The 24,930-nt window shown below is 44.8% G+C and overlaps 1 protein-coding gene across 3 annotated transcripts in view; it reads right to left on the bottom strand.

Moving 5' to 3' along the window:
* KLHDC8B (kelch domain containing 8B) overlaps window positions 1–24,930 on the bottom strand; it is a 132,182-nt gene that overhangs the window by 71,922 nt on the left and 35,330 nt on the right. Inside the window, exons 2-5 of one of the 3 annotated variants that reach the window (XM_073569624.1) lie at window positions 24,199–24,289; window positions 23,643–24,108; window positions 7,929–8,093; window positions 3,288–3,512 (exon numbers count right to left, since the gene is read on the bottom strand). In XM_073569624.1, the coding sequence (XP_073425725.1) occupies window positions 3,288–3,512; window positions 7,929–8,093; window positions 23,643–24,108; window positions 24,199–24,201 (859 nt within the window). In that variant the 5' untranslated portion in view covers window positions 24,202–24,289. Of the gene's footprint in view, window positions 1–3,287; window positions 3,513–7,928; window positions 8,094–23,642; window positions 24,290–24,930 lie in introns of all 3 variants that reach the window. The other 2 variants (XM_073569625.1, XM_073569623.1) reach the window with 2 other exon arrangements.

Here is a 24,930-nt window from a genome sequence, read left to right as displayed (position 1 = left end):
TCGTAACCCCGCCGAGTTACCGGAAGCCGCTTGTCACCTTCGTGACCCCAGTGAGCCACATCAAGCCGCTTGTCACCTTCTTGACTCCCACTGAGCCACCGCAGGCGTCTCCGCCTGAGACCGTCCAACACACAGGGCGCACCGGGTGCTATTCAGGGAGCGACCCTCCTCCCAGGGTTTCCCAACACGCCGGCCACACCAACACAAAGCTCACGTGTCCTGTCTGTGTGCTATTCAGGACGCACCGTCTCCGCCTGAGACCATCCAACACACAGGGAACACCGGGTGCTATTCAGGGAGCGACCCTCCTCCCAGGGTTTCCCAACACACCGGCCTCACCAGGTCCAGGGGCTTAGCGGGTGCTATTCAGGACATCCGTCTCGGCCTGAGACTGGCCAACACTTACGCCTCACCAGGTCCAAGGTCATACCACGTGCTCCAGGGCTCTTCCCAACACTGACCCTCCAGGACCTTGCTCACTGAACCCTCCAGGAACACAGTCTTTACCACTGACCCAGGTCAGTACACCACGAACACCAGTCCGTTGCCTGTGTCGGCCACACAGGTCCTCGGATACCTCTTCTCCTCAGAGGCACCCTATAGCAATCACCAGTCTCTTGCTCACTGAGCCCGGTCAGTAAAACACGTTTTTTGTTTTTTTTCTCTTTCACGACCGTCACCTGCTGGCCGCGCAGGTTCTCGGACCCCTCTACCGCAGAGGTGTCCTATCAGTCTCTTTCTCCTGAGGAAACGGCCGCACTGGGCTCACCGATCCGGACAGTGCCTTACTCACTAGGCCGCCCCACGGTTCCAAAACCACAGCCGGGCAGTGGCTTCCCTAACCGTCAGCCTTCCTGGCTCAGCATTGCCAGCACTGCAACATGCACTTTTTGGAAACCATTGCCCTAAGCAACCGACTTTGCAGTCCTCTTCCGTTGCTCCCAGCAACAAGGCTACAACAATGCCCATAGCTTCTCCACCAAATGTGAGGTGGCGCTGTCATTTACTTAGGGGATTCTCGCTTGCAGCGAACAAAAACCAGTTCCGGCATGGATTTTCCATCAAATCATACAGTCCTTGCGGTTTATTCACGCCTCATAAACCACAGCAGCAACAGAAAGTTCACTTAATAGCATTACCAGCATAGCGTCCATTATAATGCTTCACTCTTATTATCAATGTCCAGTACGCAGGCTCACTTAGCCTCACAATTATCTCACCCACGTCAGGGTTCCTCATGCGGCTGCAGCATTCCGCACACATTCATTCCCTCCAGGGAACTCTCAGGCACACATCGCCATTGCTCGCAGCCACTTCACACGTGCTGTCTGTCAGGAAGTTCCATCTCTGCAGGACCTTCCACACTGGACCAACCAGGTCCCAGCAGTCACCACATGTGACCTACCCTGGCCACATTATATGGTCTATAGCCACGCCCACCGGGTCACGTGACTATGACCTCATCACAGGTCCTTCACACACTTACATAGCTTTTTAATACAGGCGTTTTCAGACACACCCCTGGGTGGGTTTGTAGGTAACTGGCCCGCCCAACTCCCAAGTTACCTGGAGACTTCTCCCTTATACCTTGAAATAACACAGCAGCAATATCATTGCTGCTCAATACGCATAACTAAGTCTCCATCTCAAAGCCACCCACTTTGAGATACATAACTGTTATGAGTTCATTTTCCCCTTCACCATTGAGGTCTGATGAACTCCCTCTTCTGGTGAAGGAAGGTAGTGAGGCTGATTACCAAGCACCTGAGCTGGGAGAGGATGACTGGATATAAGGCAGCCGACGCCCTTCTGCCTCGCTGGTGATTTCTCTGTGGAATTCTAGGAGACCAGTCTGATTCCTGCTCCTCAAAAGCTAAGTTTTCTGCTTTGCCTTTTTGCATTTGTGTTTTGGTTTTAGTTTGCCTTGCTTTTCTGGATTCTGCCATCCCCTGCTGGGGTGAGCTGAAATCCTTTTTGCCTTTTTGCTCTGTCTTCAGAAAATACCTGAGTACTGACATAGTCTTTTTGAAGCCTAGCGTCTTCAGGGCCTTTTTCCCTGTCAGTCTGTTGGCTCTTATTTTGATAGGGTTTTTCGCGGATTGCAGACAGCAGCTTTCCTATCCTGTCCTATCTAGTTAGCTTGGGCCCCATCATTTGCTCAGTCTATCTTTCTATCTGTGTTAGTGTTTTTTCTTCTTGCTTCACCGTCATGATATGTTGGGGGCTGCCTATTGCTTTGGGGTCTGCTCTGGGGCAGTTTAGATTTCCCTTTCTGTCTTTAGGCTATTTAGCTCTCCGGCTGTGATCGAGGGGTCTAGGGCACAGTAGGAACCCCCCACGGCTACTGCTAGTTGTTGTTGATGGGTTCAGGGGTCTGCAATCCGATAGCTGCCAACTTCTCTGGTTTTCTGGACTTAGCTAGCATTTCTGTTTTTGCCTCCTACGGTGACTCATTCATAACACATAACCATCCTTCCGGATTCTGCCAGACATCCTTTCTCTTGGAACCTCCACACAGCGCCCCCTAGCGGACATAGTGGTTACTATATCACACTATGTACAAGAATATAACTACTATAATACTGCTCCCTATGTACAAGAATATAACTAATATAATACTGCTCCTGTGTACAAGAATATAACTACTATAATACTGCCCCTGTGTACAAGAATATAACTACTATAATACTGCCCCTATGTACAAGAATATAACTACTATAATACTACCCCCCATGTACAAGAATATAACTACTATAATACTGCTCCTATATACAAGAATATAACTACTATAATACTGCCCCCTATGTACAATAATATAACTACTATAATACTGCTCCTATGTACAAGAATATAACTACTATAATACTGCCCCCTATGTACAGGAATATAACTACTATAATACTGCCCCCTATGTACAAGAATATAACTACTATAATACTGCTCCTATGTACAAGAATATAACTACTATAATACTGCTCCTATGTACAAGAATATAACTACTATAATACTGCCCCTATGTACAAGAATATAACTACTATAATACTGCCCCTATGTACAAGAATATAACAACTACTATAATACTGCCCCTATGTACAAGAATATAACTACTATAATACTGCTCCTATGTACAAGAATATAACTACTATAATACTGCTCCTATGTACAAGAATATAACTACTATAATACTGCCCCTATGTACAAGAATATAACTACTATAATACTGCCCCTATGTACAAGAATATATGAAGCGCTCCTATATCATTAGTCCTAGTAGGTGCCGCACTCACCTTGCTCAGAGTCAAACATCTCCACAGTGTTTACAAAGTGGGGCCGGGAGTAGAAGTTGTGGGGTCCGGGTTGCTGTAAACCACCAAGACTGAAGAAAGAGGTCTCTGTCATGGTGCAGCTGGCAAAGGCACGCCTGCTTGGGATGCTGGGATAACGAGTCCAGCTCTTTACCTCTAGGTCCAAGGCTTCAAAGGCTGTTACCGGAAGTTTACCTTGCCTTCCTCCTACCAAAGAAAAAAGATGGATTTAGTAATTGGCTTTAATATTACCTCCCCTATAGACTCCTGATCAGTGATCTACCTTGGTCGCTTTGGATAATCTCTTTTTGTTAAAGCTTCCCAAATCAGCTAATGAAGTGTCCTGCTGATGGGACCCTAACAATAACTTGTATTGTTTCTGAAAATCTGGAATCAAGTGTTCAATTTCCCTGTAGCGCCTCCACAGGGAGGAAGAGGTATTGCAAAAGTTCTAATTAAAGACAATGGGCTAGTTGGGTAATTCACAGACTTGTCAAATAATCCTCCACTCTTTTGTATCCATTCTTCACTTTGCGTCATAGATGAGAGTTGCATACGGGTGACCCCTTACTCTTCTATTCCTCCGTCCCTAGGATAGACCTCCATACCCTCAAAGCAGATTCTCACGGACATACTACCCGCAACCTGACTTTTCTGAAACAGGAAAATGCCTATTCTTGAAGAGCCATGTCCATCATCTCACCCACTGGATCATTCTTTGGGTTCACCTGTGCCAAATAATTGTACATAGTTCCCTTTAATAGAGACCGGTCACTTGCCCTAAATAGAGAATTTTTCCCATGGTGTAAATGCCGCTGTTCTCCTGAATCCGGCGATGTTTCTCTTTTGCTCCTGCGCCTCTCCGTTCCCGAGATATAGGTATTTTTTTACTCTGTATATACAGTATATCTATGCTAAATATTCAAGTGGGCGTGGTCCTCGTCTCTTTTCTGTGGGCGTCTTTTTGAGTATTACACCCACTTGGCTAACAAGACTAGATTTATATACAGGAAAGAAGAGGCCATATCTCAGGAACGGAGAGGCGGAGGAAGAAAAGAAAAACATCGCCGGATTCAGGAGAACAGCGGCATTCACACCAGAAAAAAAAATTACCGTACATATTTATGAAAAGTGACAGATCCCCTTTATCCTTACAATCTGAAAATGAATTGGAAATTAATAATTTTTCAGCTTTAACCTGGATGTTCAGGATCTTGCAGGAACTGTCATGGTTTCAGTCGTTTTCCAGATGATATAGAAATATTCCTGCTGTTATTCATATTTAATGTACAATAAAATAGATGAGTCTATAGATATACCCAGCGATGATATCCTGAATGCCCCCTCGGGCTCTGGGGATTTATCTTATCAGTGATGGGGGGTCTATACTATACTTACAAGGTCACAGCAATCACTAAAATCACCTCTAAAGTCAAATAAGATTCTTACATAATTCCTGCGTTATCGACCACTCGAGTCCCATAGGGCGACAGCCATGAATACATTATTCTATATATACACCACATTATGCCGCTAACGCTCAGAACCAGCGCTCTTATAAACGCGCCCTGCCATCATTCATTGCGAGGAGCCAGGGTATAAATTTGCATGGGACTGATTATGGGAATATACAGTAAGTGTTTCTAATAATAGTAGATGGGGGGGGGGTAATTTATACTTTTTTATATGATTGTATAGTGCATGTGGGTTATTGGGCTGTTAATAAAATATTAGGCTTTTTCTATTATTAAAAAAAAAAAGAACCGCTTTGGACACTATGGCCCTGAACGATCAACTGTGATCTGTGAGGTCATCTGGCAGATGGTCAATTTTTCTGCAGTGCCCCTACAGGGAGAATGAGGCATTACACAGTTTTGAATTACATTAATAAGCAGGTCATATAAAGTATGGACTAAGAAGGTCCTCCAGTGCGGGAGACACTCTTAGCATCCGCTCTCCTCTGTGACTAATTAAATTCAGCCCTTTTACCCTATTTATACTCAGAATTCCTGGATAGGGTATTTGATTATTGTTTTTTTTTTTTTAACCCAAATAAATGCTGCTGTTCTACTGAATCCTGCGTTGCTTTACTTTTGTTCCTGCGCCTCTCCGTTTTTGAGATATGACCACTTATTTCCTGATTTAGTCATGTTAGCCAATTGGGAGTGGTCATTAAGAAACCAACCACAGAGAAGAGCTAAAAACCACACCCACTTATCTACAAAGACTATATTTATATACAAGAAAGAGGAGGCCATATTTCAGGAAAGGAGAGGCGCAGGAACAAAAGAAAAATGACGTCGGATTCAGGAGAACAGCGGCATTTACAACAGAATACTTATTTCTGGCAAGTGACAGGTCCCTTTAAATCCTATGTTATCATGAAATATTCCCATTACATTAGAGTACTAGTTAGTTGTACTATCAAAGCTGAACTAGCGGGCACCCGGCACTCATGAAATACCCCCCAGGATTGCCACAACTCCAGATGAAGTTTGATCTGTTACTTAAAAAGATGAAACTTTCTATTTTCTTTTGAAGTAAATTATATCACGTGACCCATTGCTGTATGATGTGATCACACGTAGAGAACATCAAGGGGAATCAATTTGTAAAAATAAAATGTGGTATGTTCCTTTAAATCTGTATGCAAAGCGCAGCTAATCATGTATTTTTGCAGACATGGAGGAAAGCGAGAAGTCTCAGCTATTTCTCAGGATTCTCCCTGAAGACTCTCTACAGGCCGCTGCTGTTAGCGGTTTAACACCTCCACCCAGGAGACTGTTTAATTCTGACGCAAACCTTTACACTGTAATTGGATGGAGCTTTGCTTCTTGGCCCCGAATTCTCTGTGGAACGTGGGGTGAGATTGGCCTTCAGCTCAGAGAAGCAGGAATCAGAAGAAAAGAGCAGGAGAGCGTGATGTGGCACCGCAACTGGAGCTACGACGAAGCGCAGCTACTTACACAGAGCCACAGGTCTCAGCTCTCTGCGCAGGAACACAACCCTTCACCGAGGCATTAGTTAGTGACACCTAGACCACCGCCGGGGAAGTAGGGGTCAGGCCTGCGGTATCAGGAAGCAAGGAAGAAAGGAAGGAGGAAAGAAGAGAGAGAGGAAGGAAGGAAAGAAGGAATGAAGGAGGAAAGAAGAGAGAGGGTGGAAGGAAAGAAGGAAGAAGGAAACGAGAGAGGAAGGAAGAAAGGAAAGAAGGAAGGAGGAAAGAAGAGAGAGGAAGGAAGGAAAGAAGGAAGGAGGAAAGAAGAGAGAGCGGAAGCAAGGAGAAAAGAAGAGAAAGGAAGGAAAGAAGGAAGGAGGAAAGAAGAGAGAGAGGAAAGAAGAGAGAGAGGAAGGAAGGAAAGAAGGAAGGAGGAAAGAAGAGAGAGGAAGCAAGGAGAAAAGAAGAGAAAGAAAGGAAAGAAGGTAGGAGGAAAGAAGAGAGAGAGGAAAGAAGAGAGAGAGGAAGGGAGGAAAGAAGAGAGAGGAAGGAAGGAAAGAAGTAAGGAAGGAGGAAAGAAGAGCGAGGAAGGAAAGAAGTAAGGAAGGAGGAAAGAAAAAAGGAAGGAGGAAAGAAGAGAAAGGAAGGAAAGAAGGAAGGAGAAAAGAAGAGAGGAAGGAAGGAAAGAAGGAAGGAGAAAAGGAGAGAGAGGAAGGAAGGAAAGAAGGAAGGAAAGAAGGAAGGAGGAAAGAAGAGAGAGGAAAGAAGGAAGGAGGAAAGAAGAGAGAGGAAGGAAGGAAAGAAGGAAGGAGGAAAGAAGAGAGGAAGGAAAGAAGGAAGGAGAAAAGAAGAGAGGAAGCAAGGAAAGAAGGAAGGAGAAAAGAAGAGAGGAAGGAAGGAAAGAAGGAAAAAAGGAAACGAGAGAGGAAGGAAGAAAGGAAAGAAAGAAAGAAGAGAGAGGAAGGAAATAAGGAAGGAGAAAAAAAGACAAGAAAGAAAAAAGGAAGGAAACAAGAGTGTGAAGAAAAAAAGGAAGGAGGAAAGAAGAGAGAGGAAGGAAGAAAGAAGGAAACGAGAGAGGAAGAAAGAAGAGAAGGAAGGAGGAAAGAAGAGAGAGGAAGGAAGGAAGGAAAGAAGGAAGGAGAAAAGAAAGGAAGGAAAGAAGGAAGGAAGGAAGGAGGAAAGAAGAGAGAGAGGAAGGAAGGAGGAAAGAAGAGAGAGGAAGGAAGGAAAGAAGGAAGGAGGAAAGAAGAGAGGAAGGAAGGAAACAAGCGAGAGGAAGAAATAAAAGAAGGAAGAGAGAGGAAGGAAGGAAAAAATACAGAGGGAAGGAAAAAATTAATGGAAGGAAAGGAGAGAGGAATGAAGGAGATAGTGAAAGGAAGGAAAGAGAGAGGAAGGAAGGAAATCACGAAAATCTCTTGCATAGAAAAACTGCTTTAAAGTTAGATGATGAAAAAATGGATTTCATCGGCCCATGAAACATTTTGGCTCAAAATGACAAAGGACTTGTGAAAATCTCTGATATTTTTGAGCCGAATGTCGCATGGGCTGATTAAATCCATTTTTTCATCATTTGACTTCAGAAGAGTGCTGCCCCCAATTTTTGGGAGTTTTTAGATATATAATAATAATAATAATAATAATAATAATACTAATAATAAAATGACTATACCACTACGTACCTAAGACATAGATTCTGTTTCCACGCAGAAAAGTGGAGGCTCCATATCGTGGCGTGGGCATGGAGGGAAGTGGCACCCAGTTATCTTTAGCTGGCTCATAGAGTCTTACCAAGGCCTGAGGGGAGGTGTCCGCACCCATTCCTCCAAGTGCATAAATCTTCCCATCTGCAAAGTAGTAAAAATGTGTAATTTGATGGTTCTCCAGCCCACCAGGACACATGACCCAAATTTCAATTTAGAACTACTGAATTTTCACAGGAAAGATTTAAAACGACACCTATGTGTGCATCATGTATACAAGCTGTGGTGGTCCAATCACCACCGATCATGAGAACTGGGGCCCCAAAGTCCCTGTGTGAATGGAGTGGTAGTGAGCATGTATGCCCATTGCTCAATTCACAGTCTATAGAGTGGGGATTACACATGCTCACTACTCATTAACTCACACAAAGGATTTTGGGACATTAATTCTTGGGTTCATTGGGTCTCCCAAAAGCCAGACCCCCATTGATCATTCTTGACTCTGGTCCCATTGCGGCTGCATACTCTGCCGCTATGGGCAGTACGCCCCTGCCTGCAGGGGCCCCCTTCCACCTCTGGGCCCCGATGCAGTTGCACCGGCTGAACCGGCGGTATGTCCACCCCCGGATTGTACATTTATCATCTAGCCTGTGCATAAGTAATAAGTGATCAAATTCTGACTGTCTGCAGCCACCACTAGAGGGAGCACAATACACACCTCCTACTGAGCATTTAGTGTAATCGTGGATATTTCTGTATACAGATATCAATGCATTAAGTTAATTACTAATTAATCAGTAATTGATTCTAGTTATGTACATTTGGGCTGTGAAATTGGTGACATTTTGATATTTTTCAGCACAATCTGACCATTTCCATTGTAACATAGTCTAATTTATTACCCTGCGGCCTCAGGAACACAATAAAGAAATCAACTCTCCCCGACAGCATCTTTTTTGTGTGTGTGCAATTATAAAAGCTGTGGAAGCAGATGTAATTAATGTTTTCTGCATTGTTACTGCTCACTGCCAGAGTTCACCAATTGCATCCGTCTCATCCCGAGCGTCTCCCATTCACACTCCAGTTACCCTGGCTGAACGCGCTCATACAGGGAGCAAGCTGGGGCGAAAAATGATATTATTAGTTCAAATGGAAATTACAGATCAGCCGGTGGGCGATCACATCATTCACATGACCTACAACTCGCTGTGCCCCTATAGGGGCTGCAGAGGGGGAAGTGGCACCTGAGCGATGGTGCCCAGGGATGTCCTAAGGCTCCTCTGCCACATAAGAAGACCTCACTGTTATAAACGCACATGGGTTACAGAGTGTGGTGTTGATTCGCCCCTCAACTGTCCAATATATTTGGGGAGAAAGTCCATTACAATAGAGGGGAACCACCAGTCATTGAAGCATGGAGTCCAAACCAACCATCTGTGGTACTTCTAGTGGCTTCCGAATTGCGGAAAAGTGCCAAACTTCTTCCGAGTGTTCTTCATCCGCTTTGTTGATGCTTCACTCCAACAAGGGTGGTCCGGAAGATCATCATAGGTGTCTTATTTATCTGCTCCTGACCCTCAACATCTTCCCGAAACCTTTAAGAGGGTTATCTCAATAGTGGCAAGGCGGCCACCGGGGGCGGGGCATTTAGCAACGGGACCCCCCCTATAATGTCCATTTGCTCTAATAGCGCACATGGTCATGGGGCTGGGGTTGTCTTCAGGTTACCCCTCTAATCTGCTTTGAGCTTACACATGACTCCTTCATTACTGGACTCTGATGTTGATCATGGCCACCTCTTCTTCTTGCTTCCTCTCAAAAGTCCTTCCTGGTACTTCTGCCCCCATCTCTGCCCACTTTCCAATCAATGACTGTTAGCTATCCTGGCCTGCTCATCCACGTTCATCGCTAAGTCTTTACTCAACATAACAGGGAGGGGGACAGCAAAATGAATCTGACCAGGAAAGTCAACACCTCCATAATAGTTAAAGGGGTTGTCCAGTAAATGAGTCCATCGAGGGAAGGGAGGGGGTCTAAAAGTCTAAAAGCAAAAAAGAACAGATACTCAACAATTGTACCCCTGCCGCTCCACCACCGGTCTCCTTGCTTCCTCTTCCAATAAAAAACATTACATGACCACTGCAACCAATCAGCGTCCACCAATCGTCAATCGTCTGCAGCCTTGACATTCTGTCTGAGCCGGTAGAGAGGCCGTTTCTTCAGCCTCGGATAGCTCCTATCCGGCAGGAATCAGTATGATCGGCCGATATTCATCTAGTGCAGGGATGTCAAACTCAAATACCCAGAGGGCCGAAATGAAAAGCTTGGATAAAGTCACGGGCCAACCTTGATATTTATTAAAAAAAGTCTACAATTGAGGAAGCTTTTCCTTATCAAATATAACAATGTACCTTTTCATATGGAAACAAACTTAAAGGGGTCGTCCCACAAAGTACCTTCTAGTTAATAGATCTTAGAATATAATATTGGAATAATATAATATGTTTTGTAAGAGCAGTAAAAGCATGTTAGATGTAATAACCAAGGATAAAAAAACATGAATATTACAGATAAAAAAAAGTATGATACAAACAAAAGTGCCCCCAAACCCACGATACCCCCACAGTGAATTCCTTTACAGCACCCTCCACACACACAGTATTATGACCGTACAGTGCACCCCTCCCTCAATCCCCGACAAAGAATGGTGACCCCATCACAGTATGATCCGTCAACTGTGATCCCCACACAGCCCTTCATACAGTATCATGGGCCCCACATAGTACTCCATACATTATAAAGGGGCCCTGCATTTTCTTCCATACAGTATAGTAGCCCCACATAGTACGCCATACAGTATACAGACCCCTCATACTGCTCAATGCACTATAGTAGGCCCCTTATAGTACTCCATAGGGTATAATGGACCCACATAGTGCTCTATACAGTATAATATATCCACATAGTGCACCATACAGTCTAAAGGGCCCTGAATAGTGCTCCATACAGTATAAAGTGACCCACATAGTGCTCCATAAAGTATAATGGACCCACATAGTGCTTCATAGAGTATAATGGACCCATATATTTATTTTATTTATTATGCTTTGTTGTATAAACTGTCCCACATAGCGCTCCATACAGTATAAAGTGCTCCACATAGTGCTCCATACAGTATAAAGTGCTCCACATAGTGCTCCATACAGTATAGTGCCCCACATAGTGCTCTATACAGTATAAAGTGCCCCACATAGTGCTCCATACATTATAAAGTTCCCCACATAGTGCTCCATACAGTATAAAGTGCTCCACATAGTGCTCCATACAGTATAGTGCCCCACATAGTGCTCTATACAGTATAAAGTGCCCCACATAGTGCTCCATACATTATAAAGTTCCCCACATAGTGCTCCATACAGTATAAAGTGCCCCACATAGTGCTCCATACAGTATAAAGTGCTCCACATAGTGCTCCATACAGTATAATGTCCCCACATAATGCTCCATACAGTATTAAGTGCCCCACATAGTGCTCCATACAGTATAAAGTGCCTCACATAGTGCTCTATACAGTATAAAGTGCCCCATATTCCTTACAGTATTAAGAGATCCACATCTCCCACCGTTTTGTGTACACAGCTCCTATGCGGGCGAATTTGACTCCATGGTGACAGACTACAAATAAACCCAGTGTAGCCACGTGTCTTCAAAAGGCTTGTTTGTTGTCTGTCACCATGGAGACATGAAGGGTTGTAAGAGCTGTATGCAGACGATGGTAGGGCATTTCTAATCAAGCATGTTTGCAAAGTTGTTTCATTTCGTATTTAAGAAGCTGTGGAGCAAAAATAAGGACTAGTTGCAAAAGTCCACACACCTTTTAATTAACTGAAATATTGATTTCTCACTTGACATTCTGTTCTACAAAAAGATCAATGCCGGGTGACGGGTGAGAGAAAGTTGGATCCATCCCCCACTCTGCAGAATTCCTGTTATTCCGATTCGGCATTGATCGGAATTCACCGCAGCCCTTTCCTTTAGGATTGTCCTCTCGAGGGAACGAGGATTTGATAATTAGTTGTGATATGTGGTGACAATACACCGGTGATATCTCCCCTCCAGCTTCCCGCGGCCCCACTATATCTCCGCTTCTGTCACGGGCAGGTACGCGTCCAACTTCAAACTAATTACACGTTGGACTTTTCTTCCGCTGCCAATGATTCTGACGCATTTACCTGTGGGAAATATGCGGCATACACGGTCTCTGTGTGTTATGCAAATTTCTGGAAATCGCTGCGAGGATGGGGAGAAAAAATACAGAAAAAGGAGACAAGAAAGTTCTTAATTAAAATTGATTTTGTGGCAGCTGCCCCGGAGATAAGCGGCGCGCGGGATGTAATATTGTTTGGCTTCTTTCAAGTGCGTTTTCAACAAAGGGTCGTCTGTAAATGACGGCTTAAATGGTAGATATTGATGATGTGTGGCAGTCTGGTGCCCGAAACCTGCGGCGCTTCCAGGCTTCTATTCTTAGTAGTGTCTAATGAATAAAGCGTTGTCACGTAGAGATGTAGCAGAGCCGAGTTTGTTGTTTTTGTACTGCTTATTGTTATGGATTATTTATTTATTTATTTAATTTTTACATAGGACTGCAGGAAAATCTACTGCATCTTGATGATGCATGAAAAAAATCTTTTTGTGTGAGCTCCCCCTAGTGGTGGCTGAAGGCAGACAAAATTTAGTGTATTTCTGTATAGAAGTATGATGTTAGCAGAGGATTTGGAGCTCTGTATCAGGGCACTGGTTTCTATAAGTACTTTTACACCTATGAAATTAAAAAGAATTCTTTTATGGGTACATTGAAAACCATTAGGCAACTAGTTGTTTACCAGTGTCACTAACAAGCTGTAAATTCCTGGACAGTCTACATAAAGAGAGAGGTCATTAGGGAAGGATGAGCGCTACTCATCTCTTCTGGATCCAGCTCCCGCACTGCATCCTCTTGCTTATGCTGACTCTGTCTGTTCCTCTATGCATCAGGTTGCCATTACAACCTGGGGCACACCTCTGACATCATGCCCCCAGGGTTTATAGGCTGGCTTAGGCGACTGTGGATACATTCTTCATTCCTGCATACACTTGACAAACCCAGCACTGCTTAATCACTGGCCAGCCATGCCTCGGATTAGCAACAAACTCAGATCGGCTATGTAGTTGAATCTAGTCTGCCATACTGCTGCTAGATCTGCATTGAACTCTGTGACAAACTCAGCACTGCTATATTACTGAGCTTATTCTGCTGTATTAATGCACTAAACTCTGTAACAAACTCAGCTGTGCAATATCACTGAGTCTATTCTCTTGTAGCTCTGTTGCAGATGCTGCATTAATCTCTGTGGCAAACATAGCTCTGTCGTCCCACTACCAGTTCTGCATTGAACTCTGCGACTAACACAGCCCTGTTATATTTGTCTACTCTTCCATACTGCTCCCGACTCTGCACTGAACTGCTGGTCCAGTCCTGCCATAGAACCTCATGCGTATATCTGCTACACCGGCTCCTCATCACTGAGTCCATTCAGTTACCACAGGTGTTATTGCCTCAACTTTATAGGGGAAGAGTAGGGAGCCCCCGCGTACAGATTGGATGAGCGGTCCCAACTAAATAAGAAGATGCGGCCAACTTTCGTCAAATAATGTGGGAGAGTCAGGAGCCCCCCATACACACACATCAGATGACTGGCAAGTTTGGCCAGCTTTAATCTCAGAAGTATGGACCCCTTAACATACTGTATGAATGCAGGATGAGAATACACACTGGGTTTGCTTGTAGCCTGGACTCACATAAATCAACATAGGAGCTGTATACACAAAACGGTCGGGAGATTTTCAAATAAGACAATATGAAAAATGTCTGCTTTTTTATGTTCCGTGCATCAGAGCTATAAAAACACATTAGCAAAAGTCTACACACCCTTTACACTGTGAATACATATGCACAGGACACAACCTTTATTGCTTGCATTACACCGCATTGAGTTCCCGCTGGGACCCTCCTCATTGCAGGTGGCTGCAGTGGTGAAGTTGGCACGATGCGTCTCCCCGCGCTTCCCCCTCTGAGCTGCATTATGTCCTGCAGTATGCGCTCTGCTGCGTCAGCACTTCTGTAAATTACCGCGGCTCTGGTTATCGAGCAGCTTGGTAATGAGAACATTCATCTCTCGTCCCCGCCATTCCCCAGGACTTTACAGTTTTACGAGAAAAAGTTGATCGTTCACGCCCTGCTAATTTCACATCTTCAGACGAGAGAGACAGAAGCCATTACTGCGCTCTACCCCGTGCGGGCGCTACCTGGCGAATATCCGCAGATAACATTTACCCGGATGAGAATTGATTAAGCTTAATGTCAGGGCTGGCGCTCAGCGGGCAATGGCCAGGGCACAATCCTTTTTAATATTTAATGGGCTAAACAAAATGGAAGAAAGAAAGATTTCACCTTCAGATGACATTCAAAGATTGATTATCTCACTGCAGCACCTGAATGATGGAGGGAGGGATGGATTGAGCAATGGATGGAGGGATGGATGGAGTAATGGATGGAGGGATGGATGGATGGATGGAGCGATGGATGGATGGAGTAATGGATGGAGGGATCGATGGATGGAGGGATCGATGGAGGGATGGAGCGATGGATGGATGGATAGAGGAATGGATGGAGTAATGGATGGATAGAGGGATGGATGAAGTAATGGATGGATAGAGTAATGGATGGAGGGATCGATGGATGGATGGAGGGATGGAGCGATGGATGGATGGATGGATAGAGGGATGGATGAAGTAATGGATGGATGGAGTAATGGATGCATGGAGGGATCGATGTATGTATGGAGGGATGGAGCGATGGATGGAGCAATGAATTCAGGGATGGAGCAATGGATGGAATGATGGATAGATGGATGGAAGGATGGATGGAGGAATAGATAGATAGATAGATAATAGATAAATAATAGACAGATAGCTAACAAATAGATGGATGATAGATAGACAATAGATACAGTGAGGGAAATAAGGGAAATAAGTGTTTGATCCCTTGCTGATTTTGTAAGTTTGCCCACTGGCAAAAACATGAACAGTGTATAATTTTAAGGGTAGGTTAATTTTAACATTAAGAGATAGAATATCAAAATTAAAATCCAGAAAATCACATTGTATAAATTATGTAAGTGTGGAGGACACCAGGAGTATTCGAGTTCTATGGGTGATTGAACCCAAAACTTCACCCACATAACAATGTCCTGGGACAATTAAGCCCCACCCCAGGATCACCAAATTTTGGACCTGGATCGTCCCATTGGGTGTGGTTTGTGATCAGTTACTGGGATTGACCAATCACGAGCTCGCTGGGATCAGGGTGGCAGAAATAAAAGAATCCCTCCCACCATATAAGAATCATCAGTGGTGAAATGTGTCATATGCCTCTGTTCAGACCCGCTGCTCCTAAGGTCACAGGACACCCCACAGGTGGAGGGGAGATCCCTCATTATCCGGGACACGTGATACATGGAGGATCTCTGACACCCGGACCGTCCCGCTTTGTGACTTCTCTCCCCTTTCGTCCGCGCGTAAATACTACAAACAAAACAGAAGATGGGATCTAATTTTAATCACTTGTCTCCCTGGAGACGCCATGGCAACATGACTATGCATTAAACGTTCCGGAACACTTCATCCTCCTGTACGGGGGATGGCGGCCGTACCTCCACGTAACGGAGGACAACATCTTGGCAGCATTACATAACAAAGGTCCAATCTCTAATTATAGGGGAGGTCTGATACAGAAAACCCATTAGATAAACTCTATGAGGGGTCCATCATCTGGGGTCTTCATCAAAAACGGCTACAAAAGTGTCTCTGTCTAGAAGTCTCGGCATGTCCATACGTTATACACACAGGCTATTCAGTGAAACAGGAACGCTGTAATGCTTCGTCTGCCCTGCGGGGGCGCTGCAGGAGAACTGAACAGTTACTCCCAGAGAGGAGCTAAGAAGCACGCCCATTTGGCTAACAAAACAAGACTGATACATAGAGAAGAAGGGGCCATATCTCAAAAACGGAGACGAGCAGGAACAAAAGAAAAACGACGACGGATTCAGGAGAACAGCGGCATTTACACTATCTCTAGAAATTAGATATTTATGCAAGTAACAAGTCCTCTTTAAAGAAATCTCCTCACATGTCATCTGTACTAAATTATTGCATTCACAATAACAATTTTAGAGCATCATTACATAGAACTCTGCATTGTGATGTTCCTGGTTATTCCTCCTGGAAATGTATAAATAAAATGTCAGTCGGCAGCTATTAATTGGGGCGGGGGGTGCCCCTTCACAGTCGGACACTATGCAATCAGTGCTGACAGTAACAGACCCCTCTAGCGAGGAGAACAGTAACAGTCAGATGTAAGTTTCTAACTATTCAGGAGGAATAACAGGAACAGAACAACGCTGAATTCTAGGAGAAGATGCTTCGGCTTTTTTATGTCAAGTATCTGCTAAAACAGACATGTCCGGAGATCCGACCGCTCCGCTTTAGAGGAGCTTTTCTGTTTTAGTGACCCATTTGTAAATAGTAGAGTTGAGCACAAAGATTTGCAGGACCCCGTTCCAGCAGCCACAATGGTCATGGATTGGATAATGCGGACCCCTGGAGATTCTTGTGATTGGTTGGCGTTTGTAGTCACACAAAATGTCCCGCCAGACCTAAAAAATAAACTTTAAAGGGGTATTCTAACCCACCATGCCCTTTTTATAATCACTTCCTGTAGTGGAGTTTTCCAGTTCTCGTGTCCTACGACTACCAGCGTTAGCTCCACCATGCAAGCCCGGCTGCTCCTCGGGTACATCTACCTTACAACGCTCGTGGCATCACTCGTAACGTATGAGGCAAAATGGTGTCAAAACGGGGCAGCAAGAAAATAACAAAAGCCCTTCTTTTATCCAGGAAAAGTCTAAAACCAATTTTACAATAATACCCTTAAAGTGTATGTCGTTTATGATGAACACGCAGTAGAATGTATAAAGGGGTATTCCCATGTCCAAGATCCTATCCCAATATGTAGTAGATGTAATAATAATAATAGCTAATCCCTCCAATTAGAAATGTAGTATAGTTCTTCTGATTTGCCATGTCGCTTTCCTCATGTGCAGGGCATTACAGTAGCTTAGATCATATTCCTCACCAATCGTTACACCGATGCCTCTACCTTGTGCCAGTCATTACACTGGCTACCCATCACTCCAGAATTCAGTATAAACTTATTACCCTCACCCACAAAGCCCTCCATGGCTCAGCACCACCCTACATCTCCTCCCTTGTTTCAGTATACCACCCTACCCGCGCCCTCCGTTCTGCTGATGACCTGAGGTTAGTATCCTCAATAGTCAGAACCTCCCACTCCCGTCTCCAAGACTTTACACGTGCCGCGCCAATTCTTTGGAATGCACTTCCCAGGTCAATACGATTAGTCCCCAATCCCCACAATTTTAAGCGTCTCCTGAAAACGCATTTATTCAGACTGGCCTATCGCCTCAACACATTAACCTAACCTATCCCTGTGTGGCAGAGCCAAAAGTTTTACCATAACCAGGTTCCCCGCATCATGTTCCCACATGCTTTATGCATCCATTAGCCCTCTGTGTCTGTACTGTTACACACTTAACATTATGGCTGGTCCATACAATCAGAGCAACTGTTACCACCCACCTTTCGTGTCTCCCTCTTTCCTCATAGACTGTAAGCTTGCGAGCAGGGCCCTCATTCCTCTTGTTATTTGTTATAATCTACTGTATGTGATTATTGTTATGCTGTAATGTCTATTGTCTGTACAAATCCCCTCTGAAATGTAAAGTGCTGCGGAATATGTCGGCGCTATAAAAATAAAATTTATTATTATTATTATTATTATTATTTAGCTTAGGTATCCATAGTTACAACCACTCATATAGTAACAGTTAGTTAGCTATTAGTGGTTGTAACCATAGATACCTAAGCTACTGCAATGCCCTGCACATGGGGCAAGAGACATAGCCAATCAGAAGAACTATACTACATTTCTAACTGGAGGTATTTGCTAATATTATTATTACACCCAGTACATGTTGGGATAGGATCTTGGAGATGGGAATACCCCGGTATATTAAAGATTTTACCCATGAATTGAATGTGAAAGATAAATCCAGGAGGAGAAAGAATCAGATTTCTCCAAAAAGATATATTACAAAGTTTTGTATTTTTATGTCTACTATTGATTTATGATATTAGAATTAAAACAACAATTCCACTTTAAATCCGTGGGGATCCCAGCGGTAAGTGTCCAGGTTCTGCTGCAGCTCCTCCGCAGGGGAAATGGAGTATTACATCGTTTTCATGTAAATCAATGAGTAATGCATGGCCGTGTCGGTTCCTCCAGAGCAAGAAACTCTCTTTGTTGTGGCTTTCTGTTTTGGCTGATAGGAGACTATGTCTGCCCGTCTTATTCACTGTCAGATCTCTATGGACGCCTACCAATAATGACAATGGAGAACATCTAATTAGCACGTTCGTTAGCTTGTGCCATCTGCCCGTCTCCGTATCTTTGGGTTATTTGATCCCTTCCTAGCCATTTGTTTTGATAACATTCTCGGCAGACAGTATGTTAGTTCTTCCTGTCGATGTTGGCGTTCTTGGCGGTTTTCTCATGGAAGGCTGCAGATGGATACCAGAAGAGACAAGGAGACGCCCGGGCAGAGGTGCTAGTACATTGGTGCGCGCAGCCGACTGCCGATTCCCGCTGGTCTGGTCACCCCGCATGCTCTAATTTATCCTGACGTTTCGCTCGCAGAAGTAAAGCCATCATTTTCCGTCTTATATCTCATCTGACATCAAAAAGGCCAAATGCCTCAGCGGCCGAGAGAGATGGATGCGCGAGCATGTGCGGAAATACGATCCGCAAAGCCCAATGGACCGAGAGGAAGGAAAGTGAAAGGTGAAACGGTCCCGTTAACCCTTGGCGGTCCATGTGGTTAAAATAAAAAGAGTTTGGTTATCTGGTTTAAAAAAAGACCCTCATTCAGGACCCCCAATTATTAACCAGGGAACAGTAACAAAGGTACTCTCTCTCTCTGGAGGATCCGACACCTCGGTGTACTTCATATCACCTGTGGAGGCGCTGCAGAGAAACGGGGCAGCACTGCTACCGTTATCATAGGGGGTGACGCAGCTGCCTCAGTTGTGGGGTCACTGTGGCTATCGATGCTATGGAGGATTCAGGGCCCGTTACAGTAGGGAGGGCATTGTGGCTACCATTATGAGACAGGGGGCTGCCACTGTCTTTCTCATGGGGGCGCTGTGGCTATCACTATTATGGGGATATGCGATTGTCTTTGTTATGGGGGGCATTGTGACTGACTATATAATGGGGCAGGTGTTATTATTGGGGCATTGTGACTGTATAATGGGGCTGGTGTTATGATGGGAGCACTGTGACTGACTGTATAATGGGGCTGGTGTTATTATGGGGGCACTGTGACTGACTATATAATGGGGCAGGTGTTATTATGGGGGGCACTGTGACTGACTGTATAATGGGGCTGGCATTATTATGGGGGCACTGAGACTGTATAATGGGGCAGGCATTATTACGGGGGCACTGTAACTGACTATATAATGGGGCTGGTGTTATTATGGGGGCACTGTGACTGACCATATAATGGGGCTGGTGTTATTATGGGGGCACTGTGACTGACTATATAATGGGGCTGGTGTTATTATGGGAGAACTGTGACTGACTATATAATGGGGCTGGTGTTATTATGGGGGCATTGTGACTGACTATATAATGGGGCTGGTGTTATTATGGGGGCACTGTGACTGACTATATAATGGGGATGGTGTTATTATGGGGGCACAGTGACTGACTGTATAATGGGGCTGGTGTTATTATGGGGGCATTGTGACTGACTGTATAATGGGGCTGGTGGTATTATGGAGGCACTGTGACTGACTATATAATGGGGCTGGTGGTATTATGGGGGCACTGTGACTGACTGTATAATGGGGCTGGTGTTATTATGGGGGCATTGTGACTGACTGTATAATGGGGCTGGTGTTATTATGGGGGCATTGTGACTGACTGTATAATGGGGGTGGTGTTATTATGGGGGCACTGTGACTGACTGTATAATGGGGCTGGTGTTATTATGGGGGCATTGTGACTGACTGTATAATGGGGCTGGTGTTACTATGGGGGCACTGTGACTGTATAATGGGGCTGGTGTTATTATGGGGGCACTGTGACTGACTGTATAATGGGGCTGGTGTTATTATGGGGGCATTGTGATTGACTGTATAATGGGGCTGGTGTTATTATGGGGGCATTGTGACTGACTGTATAATGGGGCTGGTGTTATTATGGGGGCACTGTGACTGACTATATAATGGGGATGGTGTTATTATGGGGGCACAGTGACTGACTGTATAATGGGGCTGGTGTTATTATGGGGGCATTGTGACTGACTGTATAATGGGGCTGGTGGTATTATGGAGGCACTGTGACTGACTATATAATGGGGCTGGTGGTATTATGGGGGCACTGTGACTGACTGTATAATGGGGCTGGTGTTATTATGGGGGCATTGTGACTGACTGTATAATGGGGCTGGTGTTATTATGGGGGCATTGTGACTGACTGTATAATGGGGGTGGTGTTATTATGGGGGCACTGTGACTGACTGTATAATGGGGCTGGTGTTATTATGGGGGCATTGTGACTGACTGTATAATGGGGCTGGTGTTACTATGGGGGCACTGTGACTGTATAATGGGGCTGGTGTTATTATGGGGGCACTGTGACTGACTGTATAATGGGGCTGGTGTTATTATGGGGGCATTGTGATTGACTGTATAATGGGGCTGGTGTTATTATGGGGGCATTGTGACTGACTGTATAATGGGGCTGGTGTTACTATGGGGGCACTGTGACTTTATAATGGGGCTGGTGTTATTATGGGGCACTGTGACTGACTGTATAATGGGGCTGGTGTTATTATGGGGGCACTGTGACTGTATAATGGGACTGGTGTTATTAAGGGGGCACTGTGACTGACTCTATAATGGGGCTGGTGTTATTATGGGGGCACTGTGACTGTATAATGGGGCTGGTGTTATTATGGGGGCATTGTGACTGACTGTATAATGGGGCTGGTGTTACTATGGGGGCACTGTGACTGTATAATGGGGCTGGTGTTATTATGCGGGCACTGTGACTGTATAATGGGGCTGGTGTTATTATGGGGGCACTGTGACTGTATAATGGGGCTGGTGTTATTATGGGGGCACTGTGACTGTATAATGGGGCTGGTGTTATTATGGGGGCACTGTGTGCGGCTCATTACACGTCGGCGTCTACCGTCATTATATTAGTCCCATAGTATGAGGAAACGACAGGACAGGCCGAGCGCCGGTGACGGGTGACAGCTGTGGGGGTCCGGCCCATCGTGGCCCCGCAGAGGTTAATAACCAGACTAATTATACTCAGGTCAGTGTAAAGTATGTGGAAGTGGCGCCATGGCAACCATCAGCTCTGTTGCCGGGGTAACAAGGGGGGCTGTTTATTTCTTGTACACACTTATCACAGGCGCTCAGCCGCTCCTCGCTGTCTCCGGTGACTGACAGCCCAAAACTTCACCATTAATCATCCGTCCTTACAAGACGATTTAATTAGTTATTGTGTCCGCCATGAAGCGCCGCTCGCGAGTCCGCGCCGGAGACCGGAGGAAGCGCCGACACTAAAGATCAAATGTATAAATTGGTAATTAGGCGGCTGACATTTGGGAAGGAATTAACGAATCCAGATGATGAAAAGACGCTTCTGAGGACAATATTAGCGCTAAATAAGGTCCCACCATAGGCTCTCATCAACGGGCGCGATCATTGCCGCGTCTGCAGGGGAGAACGGAGGAAAACTCACTGAAGAAACTAATACTTTAGGGGGGTCACCCTCCTAAAAGTAACAATCCATGTACACAGTGACTGCACCAGCAGAATAGTGAGTGCAGCTCTGGAGTATAATACAGGATGTAACTCAGGATCAGTAATGTAATGTATGTACACAGTGACTGCACCAGCAGAATAGTGAGTGCAGCTCTGGAGTATAATACAGGATGTAAGTCAGGATCAGTAATGTAATGTATGTACACAGTGACTGCACCAGCAGAATAGTGAGTGCAGCTCTGGAGTATAATATATGATGTAACTCAGGATCAGTAATGTAATGTATGTACACAGTGACTGCACCAGCAGAATAGTGAGTGCAGCTCTGGAGTATAATACAGGATGTAACTCAGGATCAGTAATGTAATGTATGTACACAGTGACTGCACCAGCAGAATAGTGAGTGCAGCTCTGGAGTATAATACAGGGTGTAACTCAGGATCAGTAATGTATGTACACAGTGGCTGCACCAGCAGAATAGTGAGTGCAGCTCTGGAGTATAATATATGATGTAACTCAGGATCAGTAATGTAATGTATGTGCACAGTGACTGCACCAGCAGAATAGTGAGTGCAGCTCTGGGGTATAATACAGGATGTAACTCAGGATCAGTAATGTAATGTATGTACATGGTGACTGCACTAGCAGAATAGTGAGCGCAGCTCTGGAGTATAATACAGGATGTAACTCAGGATCAGTAATGTAATGTATGTACACAGTGACTGCACCAGCAGAATAGTGAGTGCAGCTCTGGAGTATAATACAGGATGTAACTCAGGATCAGTACTGGATAAGATCTATTTTTGAAAGCATTCTTACTCTGCAGGGTATGTTTCACACTTGCCTTTCACTTTCTTTTGCCCAGTATTATTTGGACACAGTTTCTGAACCAGTGGGAAAATTAAAGATTCAGGCTATGTGCACACGTGCGGAATTGCAGTGGAAATTTTCGCGGCAATTCCGCAACTCCCTGCCGCAGGAAATTCGTGGGAATTCCGCATGCATAATTCCCACAAAAACTAGCGGTTTGCAAGCATAATTAGCTCGCAGAATGCTAGCGTTTTGCAAGCGATCTGTAGCATCGCTTGGAAAACTGATTGACAGGTTGGTCACAGTCAGTCACAGTGTCCCCATAATAACACCAACAAGGCATCGCTGGGAACGGGACTCGCCGGGAGCATCGCTGAGGCCTGGGGACGCTGCAGGGTCCGCCGGAAGGTTAGAATATCACAATTTTTTATTTTAATTCTATTTTTTAACAGGGATATGGTACCCAGAGCCCAGAGGACAGTCTCCTCTCCTCCAGACCCTGGGTACCATCCGCACATTTTCCGCTTACTTTGCCCATGGTGGGCATAGCCACATGCGGAAAGTAAGCGGATCAATGCATTCTTATGTGTGCGGAATTCCCGCGATTCCACACAAAAAATGAGCATGCTGCGTATTTTTCCGCGATGCGATTCCGCTGCGGAAAAATGCACAGCATCTGCGGAATGCCATTGATTTCTATGGGCTGCTTCTTTTATGCGTTTTCGCAGCTATAAAACGCGGCAAAAACGCATAAAATCTGCAAGAATTTTGCACGTGTGCACACAGCCTCAGTCAGCCATGTCCTCATCCACCTGATCCATAACAAACAGATGTGTAACTGATGCAAACGTCTTTTCTCACCTTTTTCAATGGCGCTGATGCCCATGGATGGCTGGCATAGAGGAGCCTTCTTTTCCCACTTTCCCTCGTCGCTGTTGTAGATCTCCACCGTTGCCAATGGACATTGCTCATAATTCATTCCTCCAATCACCAGAACCTGTTTTCCCACCGTGACCGCCGCGGCTCCGGCTCGGGGGGTCGGCAATGTAGGTAGCACTGCCCATGTTTGTGACAACACATCCAACATTTCCACTGTGTCCAGAGGAACGCCCGCTTTGCTACAACCTCCCATCACGTACAAGTGCCCGTCTTGGCATGCTGGTGTGCAATAAACCCGGCAGGTTGGCATAGAAGGAAAGACTTCCCAGTAGAGGGACATGATGCCGCTGGAGGCCATTATAGAAACCGGCATTGTAGACAACCAGAGATGTGTGATGCAGGTCAGCCAGCCAAGAGAAACGATCCCATCGACCACCAGCCGGGGCTTCTGGGGAGTAGATGATATTACTCAACATCTGTTTTTCGTGAGGCCGGGAGTCAACAGATCCAGGGTCGCACTATGGCTACTTCATATTACCATCAGGGGGACATCACATGCTTCCACGTCCTCTGAGTCATCAGTGGGTAATAACACAGTTGACACAACATCCGACCGAGTTATTTTCCCTCTAGAAAAAAAAAAAATAATTACAAATTTTCAAAAACTTCCAAAGGGTCCACATTGAAGCTGGCCAAAAAGATTCATAGGACCCTCATCCTGTGGCCATGCCAGCATCCCCGCTGCCTCTTTGGATTAGTAGACGCCAGTGCTACAAAATAATGACGTCACAGGGTGGACTAATCAAACCTTTTTTGCTCAACTTTAGTCCATATAATTCCCACTGAGATGTAAAACTATGGAAAATTAAAACTTTCATTTATTACTATATCTTTATAAGGCAGTCAGTTCTTGTGGTAAACTGGGCAGCACGTGGGAGAAACCTAAAGAGTTCGTTATATTTTACAGTCAATCAATAGGTGATACCTTACTGATCACTGGGTATTGTACTACTGAGACCGAGTTGTTTTCATTCTAGAGTAAAAAAAAAATCTATAAGCCTCAGTGGATTCATAATGTCCCTCTGGGATCTAAAACAAAAGTGGAGTAATACAATTCTATTGACAGAAATAAAAATCTATTTTTCAGATCCTTAATTTCAGGATAATAATAATAATAATAATCTTTATTTATATAGCGCCAACATATTCCGCAGCGCTTTACAATTTAACAGTTTCAAACACAACAATCAAAAGTCACAACTTTAACAAT

This window comes from Dendrobates tinctorius, unplaced genomic scaffold (assembly GCF_039654945.1).
Source record: "Dendrobates tinctorius isolate UK_male_01 unplaced genomic scaffold, ASM3965494v1 ptg000027l, whole genome shotgun sequence".
Lineage (NCBI taxonomy): Eukaryota > Metazoa > Chordata > Amphibia > Anura > Dendrobatidae > Dendrobates > Dendrobates tinctorius.
Note: the sequence above shows the minus strand (reverse complement) of the source record. Positions and strands in the feature narration are given on the sequence as shown.